The sequence below is a fragment of the Aquila chrysaetos genome, chromosome 4 (genome assembly GCF_900496995.4).
Source record: "Aquila chrysaetos chrysaetos chromosome 4, bAquChr1.4, whole genome shotgun sequence".
Lineage (NCBI taxonomy): Eukaryota > Metazoa > Chordata > Aves > Accipitriformes > Accipitridae > Aquila > Aquila chrysaetos.
In genome coordinates, this window is record NC_044007.1 from 53,949,610 (window position 1) to 53,971,928 (window position 22,319).

At 38.4% G+C, this 22,319-nt stretch overlaps 1 protein-coding gene and 1 long non-coding RNA gene across 8 annotated transcripts in view; both read right to left on the bottom strand.

The window, feature by feature from the left end:
• Nucleotides 1-22,319, bottom strand: part of METTL4 (methyltransferase like 4) — a 25,317-nt gene continuing 2,998 nt past the window's right edge. For 4 of the 7 annotated variants that reach the window (XM_030011340.2, XM_030011338.2, XM_030011341.2 and 1 more), the window contains exons 4-10: nt 20,362-20,728; nt 18,032-18,101; nt 16,007-16,181; nt 15,686-15,792; nt 8,098-8,189; nt 4,968-5,084; nt 1-930 (exon numbers count right to left, since the gene is read on the bottom strand). In XM_030011340.2, coding sequence (XP_029867200.1) covers nt 785-930; nt 4,968-5,084; nt 8,098-8,189; nt 15,686-15,792; nt 16,007-16,181; nt 18,032-18,101; nt 20,362-20,728 — 1,074 coding nt within the window. In that variant the 3' untranslated portion in view covers nt 1-784. The remainder of the gene's footprint in view (nt 931-4,967; nt 5,085-8,097; nt 8,190-15,685; nt 15,793-16,006; nt 16,182-18,031; nt 18,102-20,361; nt 20,729-22,319) is intronic. The other 3 variants (XM_041122973.1, XM_041122974.1, XM_041122975.1) reach the window with 3 other exon arrangements.
• Nucleotides 6,451-8,091, bottom strand: LOC121233239. Its single transcript, XR_005932182.1, has 2 exons — nt 7,481-8,091; nt 6,451-6,896 (listed from the first exon to the last, which is right to left on the bottom strand). It is a non-coding gene; the product is annotated as an uncharacterized LOC121233239 (long non-coding RNA).

Consider the following 22,319-nt stretch of genomic DNA (forward strand, 5'->3'; position numbering starts at 1 on the left):
AGCTCACGGGCATGGCTTTTTAATGTTCCAAGAACATAAGGAAAGAGAACTTTTAAAATACTTATAATCTGTTAAAATTTCAGTTAGATTTAACAGCTTCATATGCAGAATTTGTAAGATGTTGAGACTGATCATTTACAATCTATTCAAACAATTAACACCATATACAGAAAGATGGAATTGCTGGCTGTTTTTAAAAAGTAATTTTACATAGAATGTGGTCAGTGAACAATTCATTTGCCAATTAACCCAAGCACTGCTCCTTTTATTTCCTCTAAGGTAGACAGACAGATACAAACATATAGGAGTATACACTGTCTTCATAATTATTTTAGTTCAAAATTCACTGTTTTGCAAATAACAATCTTCTTTAAGGAAACATGTAATTCAGAACTGTTTCCTTCCATTGCCACTCTCTAAAAATAATACATTATCATTCTTTTAAAATAATACAAGTACAAAACTGTAGCACTTATGATGCTCAGATTTGATAGCTGCAGTGAGAATACTTTAAAATATCTTTCTTTTCTTGAGGTTTGAAAAAAACAGGGATGGACTTACACTCTAACATCAGTATTTAAATATCTCAAGATCATCAGAATAAAGGACCAGCTTGTACAAATGGAGATACCATTAAACAGATATCCTGTCACTTCAAGAATTTTAACTGAAGTGCGATTGGTTTTATTTCTGTTACCTTCTGAGTGCACCATCACTAATAAAGGCAACTTCGAGAGTCTGCTAGGAAGGCGTGGAATTTCACAATTAAGCTACAAGACCCAACTCAAGTTTCATTCTGCAGAAGAGTGAAATAATCAACGTGCTGAAACTTCAAAACCTCGTTTCCCCAGCTGGTCCAGCCAGGCTGTAGGTTCCGAGCAAACAACTCCAAGCATTCCACATCTGTCTTGATAAAATCTGCCAGAACCCCTGTGCAAGAGAAAAAAACACGAAGATAACAACAGTGACAAAGGTACAAATCACAATAGTAAACAAATAAAATCTCCCCTGTGCTGCTAGTGGATGAAAAACTGAATGTTTCATTAAAAAAGGGAGAGACAGCAAATTAATTTCAGGGGTTTCATCAAATAGCTGGACTATTTATAGTGAGAAAGTCATTTTAAATAAGTGCCCTTGAGAGTCTGAACAATACTGTCAAGGCCTTCAATAGCCTTGATTTATTGGTTTTCATTTAGAGAAAGGAAATGAGGATTTATTTCAGCCTCTACATAGATGAGTTCTGAATTTTTCACTAATATCAACCAAACACCTCCTAAAGACTCACTTAGCTCCTATAACACAGGGGCAACATTTCTAAAAATACATAAATAAATCCTTTCCTTAATTAAGATCACACTCTTCTCTGCATCTTAAAGGGGATAAAAACATTTTTTTGATGACAACCGTTAAAAGGTAAAAATAAGAAACATCAGTTAAATAAGCATAGCAGTAAAAGGGCTATAAAAATGGAGGGACTTCTTCCCCAATACCAACTTGGCAACCGAAGAAATATTTATGTAACTGTGTTCTTTCATTCAGTAACATAAATCTCAATTTTCTTCTATAGTTGGGCATTTTTACTGCTTAAACCCAAATAAATAGATGCCTGTCATTAACATCAATTATGTCACCGATTATGACTGGTATTCTTGGAGTGATAAAAAACGATCTTGCATTTCACCTGGAAAGTATTATTGCAAACAGTTTATTGTTAAACATGTTACTTGTCATACAGAGCCATTTAGTTTGTGGCTGGGTCAAACAAATTCTTAACTAGGTTTCAGGAAATAGCTACAAAGATATTATGTATAAAAATATGTATGAGAAAAACAAAGGAGACAGAAAGACTGAAAAACATATCTCTACTAAAAATTACATGTTAAGTTTTTATTTTTGTTACTGAGGACAAAAGAAGAAAAACTATGAAACTATTTCCTTTTCCAGAGGATATCTTGGTCATTTTTTTTATCAGATCTGCCAGTGATTTCTGTATTTCTGTAGCTTAAAAATCCAGCTCATAAATCCAACATTATGTTGCTTAACTCAGTCTCTTCAGACATAATCATTGCAGAAAGCAAAAATACATCCAATCAGCATACATCAAAGTATGAGAGGGAATGCTTTTTTTTTTTTTTTTTTTTTTTTGGTGCAATCCAAGTTCTGACTTTTTGCATCAAGTTTCCCAGTCACAGACTCCCTGCAGGAGACCCCAGCTGATCTTATCATGGATTGCTCCTGTTGCAGAAAAATGAGCATCGACTTCACTATCTAGTGAATGTTAACCAACCCCAGATGCATTTCCTACCTACATGATCGCTTCTTCCAAAGCTTCAATCCATTCAAAACTTTTTCATAAATATTCTGTAATAGGTGTTTCCAGACTTTCTTGTATTTTGGCATGGCATATAAATCTATTCTTCTTCCCCCAATATTTAACAAACGTCAAATGAATGTCTCAGATGGGTTGTCATCAAGGCAGCTTTTAATCTAAAAAATACTGCTACCAGCAGGAATCATTCTAAAAACCTGCTGCTTTTAGAGGCAAGCTAAAATGTTTAAACAAATCTAACATTTGCAGAGAAGAGTCTGGGAGGTTTAGAGGAAAACATACATTCTGACAGAAAGCTTGCTTCACTGAACATTGCTGTTTGGTGTCACAGGAGTTCATCTAATTAGACACCACTTATGAGTAGCTGCTTTTATACCATATTTTTCAAACCCACCGTATTAAAAAAAATGTGGTAAAATTTATTGTTCTTTTTCCATGCTCTACTTAGTTAAGGATTTCTTGTGCACAATTTGCTGCCAACATGATCAGAGGGATGGAACACCTCTCCTATGAGGAAAGGCTGAGAGAGTTGGGGTTCTTAAGCCTGGAGCAGAGAAGGCTCCGGGTAGATCTTATTGTGACCTTTCAGTACTTAGAGGGGGCCTATAAGAAAGATCGGGACAGACTTTTTAGGGTAGATTCAGACTAGATAGAAGGAAGAAATTTTTTAAAACACGGGTGATGAAACACTGGAACAGGTTGCCCAGAGAGATGGTAGATGCCCCATTCCTGGACACATTCAACGTCAGGTTGGACGGGGCTCTGAGCAACCTGATCTAGTTGAAGATGTCCCTGCTTATTGCAGGGGGGTTTGGACTAGATGTCCTTTAAAGTTCCCTTCCAACCCAAACCATTCTATGACTTTAACAAAGGTCTTCCAAAAATCTATTTTCTTGATCATCTAAGCAAGCCCATGTTGCAGGAGGTTGCACTTTTTTCCACAGAAAAGAAGGGAGAGACTGTGGAAAGCAAAGCTTCAAAGCTTTCAATAAGCTCTCTGTGAGCAGATCCTGACATCTGTAGGATATCTTTTTGATCCTAATAGGCATAAGATCATGTAGAGCTTACTGCAGAGTCAGGCTTTATATAACTTCCCCCCCCCTTCCATATAAAAACAAAATAGAAATATTTTATGCTTTATATAGGCTTCTAAGTAGAGGAAGCAATTATTTAGGTGACAAAATTTTATTAAGAGCACATTAGTAATGTTGATGTTTGTTCTTAAAATGTATAGATAAAAAAATATCATCACAGCACTAAGTCCAGTAATCAAAAGCAGTTTTACTAAGCACCAAGAACTTCCATGCCTAAAAGAACAAATTTTAAAAGCACACTTAGGAGATTCAACCAACTTCAAAGATTGGTTCACCAGAAAGCAAAAGAAGAGGTAGCCAAAAAATGGGTCAGTTCAGCAGAAGCAAGAAGCTTGTGCCAATCTTTCGATCGATTTGGTCATAGAATTTAAAAAGGAAGTCCCAGGAATCTCCCCCTCTCCTGCTGCCAGAGAGAGGGCCGTTTTTTAGTCAGAGGTTTTTTTAAAAACAGGCAGATTACGTATAATTCAAGATCACGTTATAGTATGATTTTTCATTGCTAGGTTGTAGGCATTTACATAATCACATCAGGCAGTAGCTTGCACTGCAATGGAAATTACCATATCAAGAGGGCAATAATGTGGCTATATTTTGTTGGCATAAAATCTCATTACACTGGTTTCCTTAAAATAGGAAAAGTCAGTGTTCAAGTTATAAATTATAGCTTCTTTGTTAGGCTTTTATACCACCAGAAGGCTATCTTAACACGTATGGATCTGACTTGCAGCCCTTAAGAAACTCTGGAGTTTTTTTCCTCTGAAGACAGGTTAGAGGATCTACATCAGTAGAAAGATTAAATATTAAAGTTTTTCTAGATTTAAAAAAAAAAAAAAACCAAAACCCACACAATTACTTCTATCTACTTACAGGTACCACTTAAATAGACAATAAATAGATTATTCTTTATCACTTGCAGGTGTCAATGTCACTATGACAGCAACTCAGGCACCTATACTTGGGCATCTAATGCCCTATGACACATGAAGCTAGCACAAAGCCTGCTGGTAGACATAACAGTGGTCTTCCAGAAAACCCACTTCCTTCTGAAGTGCGATCTGGCAATCCAGTACCTACCCATAGCTGCCTACTCTTAATCCTAAACATGTACTGAAGATGCATGCTGCTAAAAATGTTTAAATAAGCAAAAGGAAGAATCATTTTTGAAACAAGCAACAGTTTCTCCTTATCTTTTGAACTTTCATTACCTAAATAGCAAGTTCTGCATGGCAAATTGGAAACAAAGTGAAAATGACTGTTGGCTTTTCACTGTCTGATTTGTGAGCCATACAAAGCACAAAGAACATGACTGAACTCATTTCATAGTAACCCTTCAAAAGAGTCTGCAGTGTATAGGTCCTTATTGCCCAGTTTGTCTAATCCCTGAACAGAGTAGGACCAGAAAAAGACCTGAGACTCAGCACAAAGACGGCTTTACAATTTCTGCATCTTTCCTGAGCTTCAAGTTAAACCTAGATGTTGATGCACCTATACTTAGTCTAACAGTAAGGGCTCACAAGGTACATAAGGAAACAAAAGGCATTTACTTCTTTTTAATTCCAAAACCACTTCTATAACGTGGCCTAACAAGCCAGGGTTGCCACAGGAGGACAGAGTTCCCAAGATTTCCCACTGCACTCTTCTGCTGGAGATACACAAAGCAGCTAGAACACAGCCAAGAATTAATTCCAATGTTTTTAGGCATACTCCTATATGACAATTTTATTTTCTAACAATAAACATACATACTTAAAAACTGGAGGAGAAATGGCTATAACAAGAAGGATCTATGAAACAGGAAAAGGAAAAAAGGTGTTTGAAGTTCTACATTACTTCACATCATCTGCATAATAGAATACCTTCTATGTCTTCTAAGAGCAACATTGAATTGAATTAGGAAGAAAACCTGCTGTTATTTGAATCAAAACCAGGAGTAATAAAATTTCATTTTAACACATTTGCATAAGGAAGCTTAAGTACATTTACAATGACATATTAAAACTCTAAACATTGAACACAGCACATGCATCACCAAAAACCCCTATGGTCACAATTTCATGCTTAAATGCACTGTAGGAACCCAAACATCTCTTTTTGATGGCTTACTTTAATTTCCATCTTTCTCTTCCCCCAGAGAGATAAACTGTTATAAGTCGTTAACTGGCTACATATGTACCAACATACAACCTTTACAGTAGTAATAAGAAATAAAGTGCCAGACAGCATCAGCAAATACTAATATTTTTGGCTTTGTTACTACTTAAACAAAGCATAAAGAATGTGTGTGACTCATCAAGTGTCCTTCTCCCCCACTGCCAAATCTCTGCTTCTGTTCAAATTTCTGCTGAACCACTCTAGAATGTAGCTCAGCTGCTCTCTACTGGCCACTTTGAGAATATTGTCCGGTCATGAAAGTGATACCCTTTTACAACACTGAAGTCAAAGCATCAGCAATTAGTTTTTGTCTTATGGTCTACCTTTTCATTCCATAACCATGTTCTGAATGGAGTTGCCAAAACTGGTACGTTGATTTTTATAAAAACCTTGTAAATCGCTGATATTGCGCAACAGCAAATTCATTTTTCAAACAGAAACACAAATGCTGCACAATGGTATCAAATCCCATCATTCAAGACTCAAGAAATATGTAAATTCGCATGGACAGTTTCTTTCAAAACCCATTCAGGATCATCATTTATAAAGGATTCCCCAATATGGTCTCTAGCTTCTGCCTTACAAAAGAATTGTTCTGAGGACCATTCTGGCACTAGAATTCTCTGTAATACATAAAACCTGCTGTTTTGCACCCTTGGATATCTCACAAGTTTCCTGTTTGTGTCTGAGTGTGCTGCTAAGTATTGGTTTTCTGAAGAGGCCCTAGGTGGCTGTCTCACAAATCACTACCCTACCATTCATTATCTTAAACCAACACACATACTTCCTGCTGTAGCCCTAATCTTAAAAATGTGGCTTCAGAACTGCAAAAAGATTCTCCTAGAACTGCCTTTTTTTTTTTTTTTTTTTTGGGGGGGGGGGGGGGGGTGGGGTCTGTTCTCTGTGAACATATAACAACTGTCCAGATCAGCTTCCTAACTGAAGTTGTTCTGTTCCTTGGGAACAGAAAAAGGAAAGCATGTCAGAGAAGCAAACTGTGATGCCTCTCCTCTCCAACAGCACTGTGCATTTCTTCCACCTGCCTTTTCTGATGTGATTACACAGCACGATTCGTCATGAGTTTTCCCCTTGGGGGACGATTAAACCATTTTTGTGAGAGGTATTAAATATGTTTCTTACCATAGCATTGTAAGGCACTCAGGTGTTATAACGATGAAAGTAGTACAACTTTCTATTGATGAAATTAGTCAAAAGTAAGAGTGCTCCAGAAAAATGTGCAAAAGGTAACATAACACACGGAAATCTTCAAATCCTTTGGACAATTCTGAAAAGTTGAATTTATACCCACTCTAACTGGCTGGCTGGAGTGTCGTGGTTTAACCCCAGCCAGCAACTAAGCACCACGCAGCCGCTCACTCACTCCCCCCCCACCCAGTGGGATGGGGGAGAAAATCGGGAAAAAGAAGTAAAACTCGTGGGTTGAGACAAGAACAGTTTAATAGAACAGAAAAGAAGAAACGAATAATGATAATGATAACACTAATAAAATGACAACAGCAGTAATGAAAGGACTGGAATGTACAAATGATGCGCAGTGCAATTGCTCACCACCCGCCGACCGGCACCCAGCTAGTCCCCGAGCGGCGATTCCCCGCCCCCACTTCCCAGTTTCTATACTAGATGGGACGTCACATGGTATGGAATACCCTGTTGGCCAGTTTGGGTCAGGTGCCCTGGCTGTGTCCTGTGCCAACTTCTTGTGCCCCTCCAGCTTTCTCGCTGGCTGGGCATGAGAAGCTGAAAAATCCTTGACATTAGTCTAAACACTACTAGCAGCAACTGAAAACATCAGTGTTATCAACATTCTTCACATACTGAACTCAAAACATAGCACCCTACCAGCTACTAGGAAGACAGTTAACTCTATCCCAGCTGAAACGAGGACATGGAGTTACTGCATCAATTTCAGTAAATTAAATACAGCTCCTCAGAAATAAGCAGGGCATGCTCTATTTGTTGCTTGTTGTTAACAGCTTTAAAATAAGGTTTTGGATTTCAAGGCACAACTGTACTGCAGATGTATAAACAACTCATGCAGAAATAAAAACATTTATTTCAGGATGACATAATAAAGAAAGAGGTTTCTGCTTTTATTAACTAAGTAGAAGATATCCTATTTTATATATTCCCAAAGTTCATCCCCACCCTGCAAGGTACTTTAGGTCATTTGGCATAACTTCATATATACAGTATCTGTAAACTGTTCATGCAGCATTTAAAAAACAGATTTTAAAAATGCAACTTTTTTTTACATGTCTACCCAAAATATTCATACAATAAATGCTTGAAGTTCTACTTTTCACATTGCTTTTTAGAGACCAAGATTTAGGTTCCTGACAACATTTTTAGAAATGTTGAGGAACCACAAGTCCTGTTGAGCAAAATTGCTTGGCATATGGGAAATTAAGGCACTTCATATATAAAGGTATCTCATTCTAGGTACATCATTTCAGATATCCAAGTCTGCCCTACAGAACCATTATGCAACAAAACAAAACGTACCAGTCAGAGGGGGTTTATGTGAATGCAGGCTGCAGGGTATGCTGACAATTAACTTATGTTCTGGAATTGGAAGTACATCCTCAGATTTCCTGTCGTATAAATCAGAACAAGAAAAGAAGTATGAGAATTAATACCACCAAATGTGATGCTGCAGCTCTCAGAACTTCAGATAAGTCTAAGGAAAGTTAAATGTTGCTCAGCCATAATATATAAAAGGACAGTTTATGAAATCACTGAGGTTTTAGACAAAACAGGGTTAACAATAGCCATACAAAGCCACTGAGAACAAACAATGTAGTCCTGTATGTTTTCACGTGTAGAAAAACACCAGCGTCCCCAAAATGGCATCAGCCTGTGCCAAGGACTCATGGTCCAAGAGAATCTGTCAGCAAAGGAAGCCCTGTCCACAAGGCTTTTATCTGAGCCAGTTCCCAAACACAGACAGATATGAAGAACAGACAAAGGTTTCCATCCTTTAACCTCACTAAAGCACTCCCTTATCCCAAAGCTATTAAGGCTATTTTTAGGTCCACAATCAGCCAAAAGATGATGCGGTGAAATGTGTTCATCTGATTCGTGTTAATATAAACAATGCTAGGGCCACATAATAAAATGTGACCCTCACTGTATATGTAATCTTTAACCATTTTGTTGGTCCTCGTATAACCACAGGCCAGGAGGAAACAGATGATATGTATATAGTTCTTTTTTGCCAGCCCAAAACCGGTTTTGTTGTTAACTGCGCAGTGTTAAACAAGAGATCCTAGGGGAGAAATGAGGCATTTATCATAGTATTAAGCGAGGTTACGAACGGGGTGATCTTTAGTATGTATGAATAGAGGGTGTATTGAAGTGGCAGCGTGTAAGCAATTTGTTATATGCATTTGTTGGGGGGGGGGGGGTGTCTGTTGTGAACTTGCTTGGGTTTTGATGGCCACAGCTGCTGTTGTGCAGGGTGTCGCCTGTTGCACAGGCTGTCTGCTGTCATGCCCGAGCAGTGAGGAGCTTGGTAGGAGATACATTGTATAGAAGACCCCTCAGCCAATGAGGAGAGTTCGAGAAGTTTCTAGGAGAACTACTGCACCTGCACAAGCAGGAAGTGGAGAGTCTTTTGGAAGGACACGATGTAACTAATGTTAGACTATAAAAGAAGCTGGGTTGTTTTTCACAGTGTGCGTCTTGGTAGAGCAGAGACTCTCGACGCACCCAGCGCTGTTTGCTTGCCTTTATTCATTTAATAAATTGTAAACGTTGATTGGAATCCTGTTTGAGACTGAATTCATTTATCACAATTGGGGGCTCGTCCGGGATGGTCTTAGTTCCTGCATTCTGACTTGATCAAGGAGGGGCACCCCACCATTTGGTGGCTCATGATCCGGTCGAATCGGGACTAACACCATCCTGAACCGGAATAAGGGCAAGCAAAGAATTTAATTTTTTTTGAGCTCCCCTGCCGGCTGCAGCAGTTTATTTTGCCCGAACGAAGACGACGGAGTCGTAAGTGTTTAAAGGAGTATACCATTTAGTTGGGTGGGATTCGGTTGCCTGTGTGTGTAAGAGTGTGACTGAGATGGAACTCAGTTCCGAAGTGATTGTGGAGGTCTTCTAAACGTGGTTCCAATGTCCTGCGAGGGACTTGGCCGGTGAAGGACCGAAGCGATTCCTATAGGATTCGTGGGTGGGTGATAGGTCCTAAACCCCCTGCAAGACACTCTTACCGGTGACCAAGGGCTGTAGGAATTGCCACAGTAAAATTCCTAGATGGGTCAAAAAAAAAGTCGAAGACCCAGGACCAGAAGAAAGGGAGCAAGTTACCGGATATACCACCAGAAAGTCCATTAGGAATAATGATTCAAAATTGGAATGAAAGGGGCCCCAGAAAATGAAAAAGTAAATTAAAATTAGTTCAATATTGTATGGTTGAATGGCCAAAGGAGCCTTTAAGACCACATGTCTTTTCGCCTGTTTTTGGATCTTCTGAAGATTGGGTTTGCGAGGCTTTAAATATATATGTTAACTCATAGGAACCTTTTAGTCAGGAGGAAAGTGATTATGCAGAATTATGGATCAGGACTTCACATCCTTTTCCAGCCTCAATACTTGCATTAAAAACAGATGAGAAGTTTGAGGAAGAAGAAGATAAAAACGAAAAGGGAAAAGAAAAAGATGATAAATGGGAGCCACTAGATAACTTACCGCCTCCATATCTTAATAATCCACCTCCTGCTGTGGCTCCCCCTACAGTGGCCGTAGTACCGCCACCAGTACCACCGTTGTCCCTGCCTCCACCACCAACAGCACCGGAATTAGAAAAACCTCTGGCTGCATGTACAAGAAGTAAGACTGCCGCATCTGAGGGAGCCTTTTTATATACCTTACGAGGGGTACCCCTCAGAGGCAATCAAGGAGGCATTGGGTTTGTGGCAGTCCCATTAAATACCACAGATGTAAGAAATTTTAAGAAAGAAATGGGGACCCTATTAGATGATCGCCTCGGAGTAGCTGAAAAACTAGATCAATTCCTAGGTCCCAATACTTATACCTGGGAAGAAATACAGTCTATTTTAGGGATTTTATTTACTGCTGAGGAAAAAGGGGTGATTAGACAAGCTGGAATGAGAATTTGGGAAAGACAGAATCAGGCAGGACCCCCGGGAGATCAGAAATGGCCAAATGTGGATCCCCACTGGAATCATCAACAACCCCAAGGAAGACAGTGTATGGAGTCCTTGCTCAAGACTGGGCAGGAATTAAGAAACCCGTGGGGTATTGTTCTAAGTTACTTGATCCAGTAAGTAGAGGATGGCCTGCTTGTCTCCAAGCTTTGGTCGCTACGGCATTATTAATAGAGGAAGTTAGAAAGATTACCTTTAGTGCCCCTTTAAAAGTGTATACTCCACATAATGTCAGAAGTGTTTTACAACAAAAAGCGGAAAAATGGCTAACAGATAGCCGGATCCTAAAATATGAAGCAATATTGATTGACTCCCCTAATTTAGAACTGAGGGTAACCTCTGCTCAGAGTCCAGCACATTTTTTGTTTGGAGAACCATTGGAGAAATTACAATATAACTGCTTAGAGGTAATTGAGACCCAGACTAAGGTGAGGACCTAAAGCCTGTAGAATCAGGACCTCTAAGCCCATCATGGTCAGCTCAGGCTTGTGAGCTGTATGCCCTATATAGGGCCCTGGAATTATTAAAGGGAAAAAGTGGGACTATATTTACAGATTCCAAATATGCATATGGGGTGGTTCACACTTTTGGAAAAGTTTGGGAAGAAAGAGGTTTAATTAATACTCAAGGGAGGAATCTTATACATCAGGAATTAATAGTAAAAATTTTAAGGATAATCCAGTACATTGACTCTGATCAGGGCACACACTTTACATCTAAAATAATAAAATTATTATGTCAATCATTAGGCATTCAGTGGGAGTATCACACCCCACGGCATCCACAAAGCTCGGAGAAAGTAGAGAGAATGAATCAAACAATCAAACAGCAATTGGCTAAATTGATGATTGAGACACAGATGCCCTGGACAAAATGCTTACCATTGGTGCTTTTAAATATAAGAACCAAACCACACAGTGAGACTGGATTATCGCCATATGAAATGTTATATGGCATGCCTTATTTTCAAGGAATGCCTCTGGGGAATAACGTGGTTGAGGATCATAATATCAAAAAATATATAATTACTATTGGAAAAAGACTAAAAGAGTTAAGAGAAATTGGGGTGATGCCCCAAACACCACCTTTAGGATTTGCAATTCATCAGCTAGAGCCAGGAGATAAAAGTTCTAATAAAAACATGGAAAGAAGGAAATTTATCTCCCCTCTGGGAAGGACCTTTTCTTGTTTTATTAACTACAGAAACGGCTGTAAGAACTGGTGAAAAAGGGTGGACACATGTGTCACGAGTGAAAGGTCCAGTGAAGGAGTGGAAAGTCACATCTGAGCCTGGAGAAACTAAGCTAACCATCAGAAAAACATGAAGAAATTTGAGCCTAAGAACATAAGCTAAGTTGCTGTGGGAATTTCATTGAAGTTACTCCCATGAAATTATAATGTATTAGTGTATGGGGGGGCTGGTAAGAGATCAAGTCTTTCCAAGTCCCTGGAGAGGAGCTGGCACAAGTGCCTGTCCATTGTGTAAACGGTGTTGTTTATTTCTAAGAGCTAAGTGTTCTAGGTGTTTTAAGTACATGATTTCCCCAGGGGGAAGACAAGAACATCGTCTGAGTAACAGTTTAGAGTTCTTGTGTATTCGCTGTGGAACCACCACTCCATTGCATGAGCTACCGTGGGTCAGGTTTTATTGTTGTTGATTTAATAAGGGAGTGTTTCTTTTTTTTTAATTGGGAACATAAAGAGATAACCGTAGACTATCCATAGTTGGGACATAATATATAAATTGGAAAAAGCTAACCCTACAACCCTGCGACCACCCCTTAAGATTAAGGAAGGGGGCAAGACTGGATAGGGAACCGGTGGTGCAGCTTATAAGGTCTGCCAAGGGCTGCAACCCCTTCGGGCTGTGACCGCCAACCGCTATGGCTCTTACCGGACCTCTTCTAGTCCTGCTTGGGGCGATTTCTTTGACCCTGGCTACTACAAACAACTGTAGTCAATGTGTGGTAACTACTAGAAAGGGAAGGGTAACCTCCCAAACCTTGGTGTATCATACTGTCTATGATTGTAAAGGTCAGAAAATAGGAAGCTGCATTTATAACCTAACCCAGTATGCTTTATGCACAGAAAGAAACAGGACTATATGCTATGATCCAGAAGAACTTCCCTATCAATATTGGGCAGAAATCAGGACAAATTCGGAAAACGGTAGATTAATTGGAACAAGCAAAATTATAGCCAATTTGAATACTCCAGTGTCAGTAACTTTTGACGCCTGTGATGCTATAGATGATGGCCCATATACTAACTGTGGGAACATGGGCTGGAGAAGGAAGTATAGTAAGAGTGAAAAGTATATATGTCCAAGACCTAAATCAACACAACCTTCCAATTGTTATATTAGTGCCAGGAGCGATCACTATTGTGGACGCGTAGGATGGAGTTGTGCCTGTTGGAGCACCGCTTCCACATGGGGATGGCCCCGACAATGTAAAGGAACTCAACTAGAGGCAGAGATTAAAAACGGGACAGTTTTCCCCAATTGTACAGCCCATTCTTGCAACCCTGTCAACCTAACTATGTGGAATCTGGAACGATGGAAACAACAAAATGTAAAAATTGGACTATTAATTTATGGACCTGGGGAAGATCCAGGGGTTGTTTTACAGATAATAATTAAGGAAAAAACAAAGGAATCAGTACGGCATAGAATATTATTTAACTCATTTTATCATGAGGTAGAGACAGGAGTGAAATATGAAATTCCCACAGTGGCTAAAAATCTGTTTGTAAATCTTGCTGAAAACATTGCTAAATCATTAAATGTAACTAATTGTTATGTTTGTGGTGGAACAAATCAAGGTGAACGATGGCCATGGGAGGCTATGGAAAGCAACATAAGTAATTCCCAGGTATGGAAAACAATGGGAAAGGGTAATAGGGAACAGCAATGGCTACTCGAAACGAGTATAATTGGAAGGAGTTGTTGGCAAAATCTAAAGGATAATGGAAGACAAGTAGGTAACCTGGAATGTGAGGGAGGTTACCTTTGGAATGAAACTCGGAATAACTGGGATAGGTGGGGAAGCCCACTAGAAATGAATAATCAATTTAAGAATTGGACCGATGGAACAAATATACCAAATGGTTGGCCAACTCCTGAAGGATATTATGGGATTTGTGGTAAATTAGCTTATGCATATTTACCCAAGAATTGGGCAGGATCTTGTGTATTAGGAACAATAAGACCCAGTTTTTTCCTGTTACCCATAAATCGGGGAGAGCGGCTAGGCGTTCAAGTGTATGCAGAAACAAGTGAGTTAAGAGAAAGACATCATAAACAGAGCTTACAAATTGGGAATTAGAAAGATAATGAATGGCCTCCTGAGAGAATCATTGCCTATTATGATCCAGCTACGTGGGCAGAAGACGGATCCTGGGGCTACAGGACCCCAATATATATGCTTAATAGAATAATAAGGTTACAAGCTGTAGTGGAAATAGTTGTAAATAAAACCAGAGATGCACTTGGATTAATTGCAAAAAAAACCACCAAGATGAGAACCGCTTTGTATCAAAATCACTTAGCTTTGGATTATTTATTAGCACAAGAAGGGGGTGTTTGTGGGAAATTTAATCTTAGTAATTGTTGTTTAGAAATTGATGACAAAGGAAAAGCTGTAGATGACCTTGTAGAAGAAATGAAGAAAATTGCGCATGTCCCAGTTCAGACTTGGAATGGAATAAACTTAGGAGGATTATGGGAGAACTTTATGGGCGGTGATTGGCTTACTAAAATTGGGATAGTTGTATTGGGGGTATTTGGGGGATTGTTAATAATTCCATGTTTAATACCTTGTTTTACCAGACTAATACATTCGGTTATACAAGGAATGCAGATATCTGCAGTACCTACTGATCCAGAATCAGGGAAAGAAACAACTCATTCTCTGATGATAATAAAAACAAAGGAAGATCCAAAATTGAAACCAATTCGGCAAGTATTGACACGATTGGAAACGAAAACACGAATCAGTATCAACAAAAAAGAAAATGGGGGATTGTGAAATGTGTTCATCTGATTCATGTCAATATAAACAATGCTAGGGCCGCATAATAAAATGTGACCCTCACTGTATATGTAATCTTTAACCATTTTGTTGGTCCTCGTATAACCACAGGCCAGGAGGAAACAGATGATATGTATATAGTTCTTTTTTGCCAGCCCAAAACCGGTTTTGTTGTTAACTGCGCAGTGTTAAACAAGAGATCCTAGGGGAGAACTGAGACATTTATCATAGTATTAAGCGAGGTTACGAACGGGGTGATCTTTAGTATGTATGAATAGAGGGTGTATTGAAGTGGCAGTGTGTAAGCAATTTGTTATATGCATTTGTTGGGGGGGAGGTGTCTGTTGTGAACTTGCTTGGGTTTTGATGGCCACAGCTGCTGTTGTGCAGGGTGTCGCCTGTTGCACAGGCTGTCTGCTGTCATGCCCGAGCAGTGAGGAGCTTGGTCGGAGATACATTGTACAGAAGACCCCTCAGCCAATGAGGAGAGTTCGAGAAGTTTCTAGGAGAACTGAAGACCCCTCAGCCAATGAGGAGAGTTCGAGAAGTTTCTAGGAGAACTACTGCACCTGCACAACCAGGAGGTGGAGAGTCTTTTGGAAGGACACGATGTAACTGATGTTAGACTATAAAAGAAGCTGGGTTGTTTTTCACAGTGTGCATCTTGGTAGAGCAGAGACTCCCGACGCACCCAGCGCTGTTTGCTTGCCTTTATTCATTTAATAAACTGTAAACTTTGATTGGAATCCTGTTTGAGACTAAATTCATTTATCACAATGCCAAGAGAAGATTTTGGGACATTATATTATGAACAAGTGATATATACAAAGAGAATCCTAGCAGCCTCAAAAAAAGACATTTACCATAAATATCCTGGCATACCTTAAGGTTTCCTTTACATCTCCTTGAACTCTTCCCAATACAAGAACTTCATAGGGCTTTTTGTGTAAAGAATCCAGAGGCAATACAAATTCTCCAGCTCTAGTAATCTAACACAAAGGAGTTAAAAATACACAGTGGAAGATTTTCATACACAACTTTTTCCGAGACATTTTCTTTGATCAAAAGGAAGATACTGATGATACCATACCTTTGAAATACAAAAGCACATAGCAGTAAATACACAAAGTGTAAGAATATAAAGTGTCATAGTGCAAGCCCTCTCAGTCTCCAAGAAAGCAACAAAACAAATTGAGAACTTACTTTTACCCAGTGCCACTCAGCAAGTGTTTTCACAGACCAATATGGATAAAGTTCATCCTTAACAAAACGTAAGTGCTTCTGCCTATTAGTCACCCACGTGACTACAAGACAATTTGGAGCAGCTAGTGCTGGTACAGGAATCTGCTTGATTTGCCATGAAGACAAGTGGCTGTATCTATATGCCAATACAGTGAGAAAGCACGTTAACATATACCAAATATAAAAATTGCAAAGCAACACAAATGGATAAAGAAATTACACAGCCAAGACATTTCAAGAATTATCTCCTGACAACACAAGTGATAAAAATGGATCAAGACTGACACCCAGTGGCCAAATCTGATAGAATCTGCTAGAAAATCATTAGTGTATGTACTTAAGTTTTACTGAGCAGAACCTTTAACTACATATTTCTACTATTCCCCCAAATAAAGTATTACGAGTTGTGATTCTGAAGAAGTCTAAAAGCCCATGTTTAATTTAAGAACTATCATATGTAATTCAATACTCTCATCTTTTCACCAGAACAAAGCTATTTAGTGAAAAGTAGCTCTTTAGTCAACGTAACATTATTCACTTTTCATAATAAGCAATCCCTCTTCTGAATGAGAATGACAACCGAGTCATTTACAAGTGCAAGGGCAACACTAATTTGACTGGCAAGTTAAAAGGTCATAAAAGAGTAATCACTTCTCCAATTATTTGCAGAACTTATTCATTATTTTTAAATTACCATTCATGGTAAAAGTTCTCTAGGTTATTCAGAACAGTTCTGCAAATTTTTGAGCTAACTGTATGCTACATAGGTGAAGACAGTATGCTTTCCAGATTCTGTCCTGTTCTACCATTTTTCTCATGATGCTACTCTACACTATTAGTGATTTGCAATTCATGGAACCTACAAAATTGCAGCATCAAAAACATTGGCACGCTGCCTACTGGAATCAACAGCCACCATCAGAGTACCTGGGATCCCTATACAATGCAACAGTGAGAAAAACAGTGAGAAACAGGTAACAAGGATAAAATTCAAAATAATTCTTGGACTAGCCTGTCCAGAGAAAACAAGATTCACAACCCAGATGTCAAATGCTTAACAAAGATTAGCCGTCAACAAGGTAACTAACAGCAGTGATAGCTCTTCCACTATTTGGCCCTTATTTTGTAAGGGAGAGGGGGTCTTGCTGGCTAATTCATGCTTGTGAATAACTACAGTTTTCCTTTGAGTAACTTACATAGTTAAAAAAGACACTTGAATGAGTTTAACTCTGAGTTTCTAGAGGTGTCTGTAGGGCTTTCAAAGTAAAACCTACTAATCAGTCTCTGCATCTTCAAATTATATCTTCATAACAAACTTCAAAAGCTACAGTAGACATTATTCTAGAAAGTTGTAAGGCCATTATTTTCTGTCTGTCCTTCTTTCACATGAGTACAATTCTATGATAATCAAGAGAGCTCCACTGGCATAAGCCTGATGTTACTCAGGGGAGAAGGAAGCCCATAAAAATTTTAAGTTAATGACTTCATAAAGTTCCTATTGCACTTGAGGATTTTACTGCTGCATTATCACTTTCTCTCTTCTACCCATCAGACTGAAGCTCAAACTACAGCTCAAATTAAAAAAAAAAATAATTAAAAACCTCAGTCCTGGAAATACTTATTTATCCAGCTCTATGCCCACTGAATTAACGCTAATAATTTCAAATGAGTATCTGCATGATCTGGGCCTTACAAAACAGTTGACTCCAGACTTTCCTTATAGGTCTCAAGGACTAACATTCTCTCACCAGTTAGGTAATTTAAAATCTACTCTTGCAAATATTTTGTATGCAAAGTATCCAAGCCATTTCAGTGAAATCCCCAAGATATTTCATAGACTTGAAGGTAGGCATGTGCCAAAATATTTGCTAGTTTAAGCTACAGTCTCACAGTTCTATTGGTCTTGGAGTGCATCAGTACATTAAAATGTTAATTACCCATTGTAAGCTAAGATGACAGTTTGTTTGATTTTACTGTAAAATTTACCTGTTACTCCTTTTAACAGACTTGTTCTCCCATGGTGGATCAATCACAATTACATCATATTTTTTCTTGTCTGGGAAGTGAAATTACAAAAAAAAAAAAGCCAGTAAATTAGTTTTAAAATAAATCTACTAGTTAAAACTCATAAAGGCTTAACTACCCACATACAGACAACATTTAAAGAGCCAACTACGCAGCAAACTCACAACTTTCTTCTGTTCTTTCCAAATAAGAAGTTAAAAGCTTCCAGCATGCTTGTTTTAATTCAGATAATGATATACCTCAGAGAATTTTGGGCTGATTACCTAAGGAAAGGATGTTTATGTGATCTGTGTTAGATCCCTCCAAGAAATTCTGAACAACTTGGGGACTTACACAGAAAAAAACTGATAGCAGAGTGCAAGTCTAAGATGAAAATTTCTCTGAGTTTCCTAACAAAAGCTATGTAATAAGGCACCCAGCTGAGTGAAAGGCTGCAGCCCTGAACACAAGATTCCTGTCCTGTTTGATCTTTCAGCAAGCCAATTGGGACACGCAGAGCTACAAACCAGCCATGGAAAAAAAACCCTGCAAAACTGTGTTTTGCACTACTGGAGGTGAAGAGAGACCGAGCGCTAGACTCAGTATATGAAATGGAGATTAATGGACAAGAGGAATAGAACTGAAAGAGTTTTCACGGGAGAAGCTGGGTTTACTTTAGTTGGAGGACAGAAGATACAGGACATATCCATAAAAAAACCAGGACTCTCCAATTTTATTTTTTCCACAGAACATATTTGTTCCTTCATTGAGTCTCATGCTAATTATTTAAATAGCTAATAAGAACAACAGCTTAATCTTTAATGTCCGTTAAATGTGCTTTCTACATCTTATTCCTTTATTAACATTGGAGGTGTTATCCTGACAGTGGGCTGACCAGCAGTAAGTATTTCTCTTCCGGCAGGTGAAAGGGAAGAAGAAAAACAGTAATTAAAATGGACAGTAGACCTTCTCAAAAAAAAAAAAAAAAAAAAATCTAAAGTCATGGCATTATATTAACATTCACTGTTGGTTACTTCAAAAGCATTTTCTCAAATTTCCTGGACTGCTCTCTGACCTCCAGGAGAATCCAAACAGCTGTGCATAGTGATAGCACAGTGATAGCGATCTTCCTTCTTTCATACAGTTGAAAACAGCTAACTGGCTAAATTCTGGACTTCAAATATAAAATTATTATGTGGATAATAAGATTCCACCTCCTGCATGTCTTCTTAATTAAAAAAAAAAATAAAAAAAATCAGTGAACATCTAAGTTGCACATTAGAAGGGAGGAAACATACATAACTAACAATCTAAAATTACTGATTAGAGGGAAGAGCAGTAATGCCCAGCTCTTGCTCACAGGCAACATCTTTCCTATAAGACTGTCTGATGAAGCTTAGCTGCTGCTGATAATAATAATAATAATAATGGTCAAATTGAAAGCTAATGGAACAATGAAGTACAGTGAAGACTGCCACATGTTGTCAACTTAAAGCTTTCTGCATGGCCTGTTAAGGCTGGGGATACTGGCTTGGATAGCTTTTGATTTACTTTTACAGAGGAGTTACTAATTCTAAAACCCCACCATTTCCCCATCACTGATTCTGGCTTAAGCCAATACTCTCAGCTGAAATGTAGCAGCTGAGAAGTCAACTCATGTTTGCTACTCATGGTCTTGTTAAAGTGGCATTCACCTCCAGCTAGGGGCAGCAGCCTCTCAAACTGTTATTTATCTTCTCTGGGGGAGACTGGGTTTGATTTCACAATCAGTTCATGCCAATCTAAATAGACCCTGCCGCTGAACATGATGAATCTGTAAGGGAACCCTTGCTTTAAGGTGCATAATCTCATCCCTCTCCCATGGTCTAATCTAGCTAAAAACCAAGACAGCATGAACACCACCCCAACAGCAGCACATCAGCATGGACTTACCTATGTTAAAGCCTCATTCTGTGGGACAGGGACCCAGAAGCATAGCTAGTCCCAATTTAACGCGTTTATATGACTTCTGTACTGACAGTGGCTCAGAACATGCTCTCAAACTGTCATATTTTGGCTGAGATTTTTAAAGGAGCCTCATGGAGATAGATAATCCCCCCATGACATGAGCTCCTAACCACTCAAGATTTCTTTGAAAACCCTTACCTATTTGCACAAAGTTAGAAATACCACTTTGAAAGCTTGCAATGGCATTTCCTATCAGTGTGATGCTGTATATTAAAATCTCTTCACTGAGTCCTTAGTCATCTTGACATTAAATGCCCTTCTCAGACAGGAGAGAAGTGGTAAGTTCTAGTGCCTAAGATACTTACAGCTTAGCAGGGGCTGTAAACACGAAATATCAGATAAAAGAAAACTGCTATTTGGTGGCACCAAGTACTTCTGCCCCATTAACACAACTATCTTTGCAGAATTTGAGCTGTTTTCTGTAACACACGAAAGCAGGTCCTGCTCTGGAATAGAGGTTTCATCATCTAGCACATGTACAGCTTGATGGTCACTTTCATTCACAGCTGGAAACTGCTTTGCCATTTCACATAATTCAGCCAACCCACAGCCAATGTGCCCAGGAACAACATTCTTCCTGCAACTGAGTTCTGCAGTATTGCGGTGAAGAAAACCACTTTTGAGTCCTTCTTGGACTAAATGCAATGTGCCTTCCCAAATGAGGTTCCTGACCTGTATGGTCATAAAAAAAACAAGGGAAGAAGAAACAATCTTTCAAGTATCTACTTGATCAGGGAATGCAACAGAAATCAAAACATTTTCAACCTGCAGAGCGGGAAGAGGATCCCTGCCAAACACTGAGATCATTGACTCAAAAGCTACAAGGGCATGATAACAAGGCCATGCTAACTTTTGTTGTTGTATTTTCAGTAAAGTTACAACAATTAGAAGCCTGGAAAAAGAAAGAGTGAGAGACTACTGAATAAAACATTTCACAGACAACAGAGGTGGAATATTATTATTTCAAACAAACATAAATTTCAAAGTTATAATTTGAAGTATAAGTTATAATTCTAATCTAATTTCAAGTTACTGTGCCCATAAATATATTTTTAATTGATATGTATACTGGGATCTAAAAATCATTATTTTCCCACATTTTAATTCACTTTGAAAAACAATAGTTTATGCATTTTAAAAGTAATATGGAAGTACAATCAGAAATCAAATTACATTATTAGAATTTGGTTTTGCAACTTTTCTAAGTGACACACCTCTCAAATAACCTGCCAGTGAGTCCAGGAAGACAAGATTCTTGGATCTACATACACTCTCATTCACTTCAGCATGCTCTCATTGCAAAATGTAGAGAACTAGTTTATTCCCAGATCATTGAGCCTTTACGAGTTTTAATTATGAATGGGGCATTTTTGTTCACTGAGAACAGCAATATTGCCAGTTACAGTGGCAAATTATCACAGTTACTAATGGTTTCAAATACTTACGGTTTCTAAAGCTCATAATTATGGAATCCTCAACTTTACAGATGTTTTTACAAAATACTCTTTATTACAATTTCCAAATTAATATGGGGAGAAGGATATGGTTTTTTAATAATTTCTTTAATAGCACCACCATCTAGACATCTGAGGGGACAAAGTCATAATTTTTAAGTACCTAGGTTTGTGATAGTAAAAGTTCATACTACTTAAACAGAATTAATAAATATATCTTTAGAAATGCTAAAAGTTGTACAGCTGAATTAATGCTGATGGCTTTTCTTCTTACACCCATGTGTTATTTCGCAGGTGGACAAAGCCTCTTGACTATCAAGCAATTTAAACAGTAGTTTTAACAAATGGCTGCTGAAGGAATTTAGCATATTTTGTACTGTTCCCTGTGTTGACTCCGACTGAAATTCATAAATGGATTCAACGCCTACTTTCACTGACAGACACAAATTTTTTTTTTTTTTTTTTTGAAAACGATTCTAAAGATACAAGTGCCAAAATAACCTGAACTGACTTGCAGAGCTACAACCTTTAACACTACAAATACAGTAAAAACCAATACATTCTAATCTGTGAATGGTATCGGAGGCTAACTGGGATCACAAATTTTTCAAAACTGTGTCTTTTTTGCATAATCACCAAAAATCATTTGAAGTTACACGGCCCCCAAGACATCAAACTTCTCTTCATTTCTTCCCTTATTCCTACTGTGAATTACTTTATTTTAGCTTAAAGGTTTTCAAACTCATAAACCTCTGTTTGATGTTGAGCTTCAAAGTTCCCTCCTTTAAGGTGATTCTGCACATGCATAG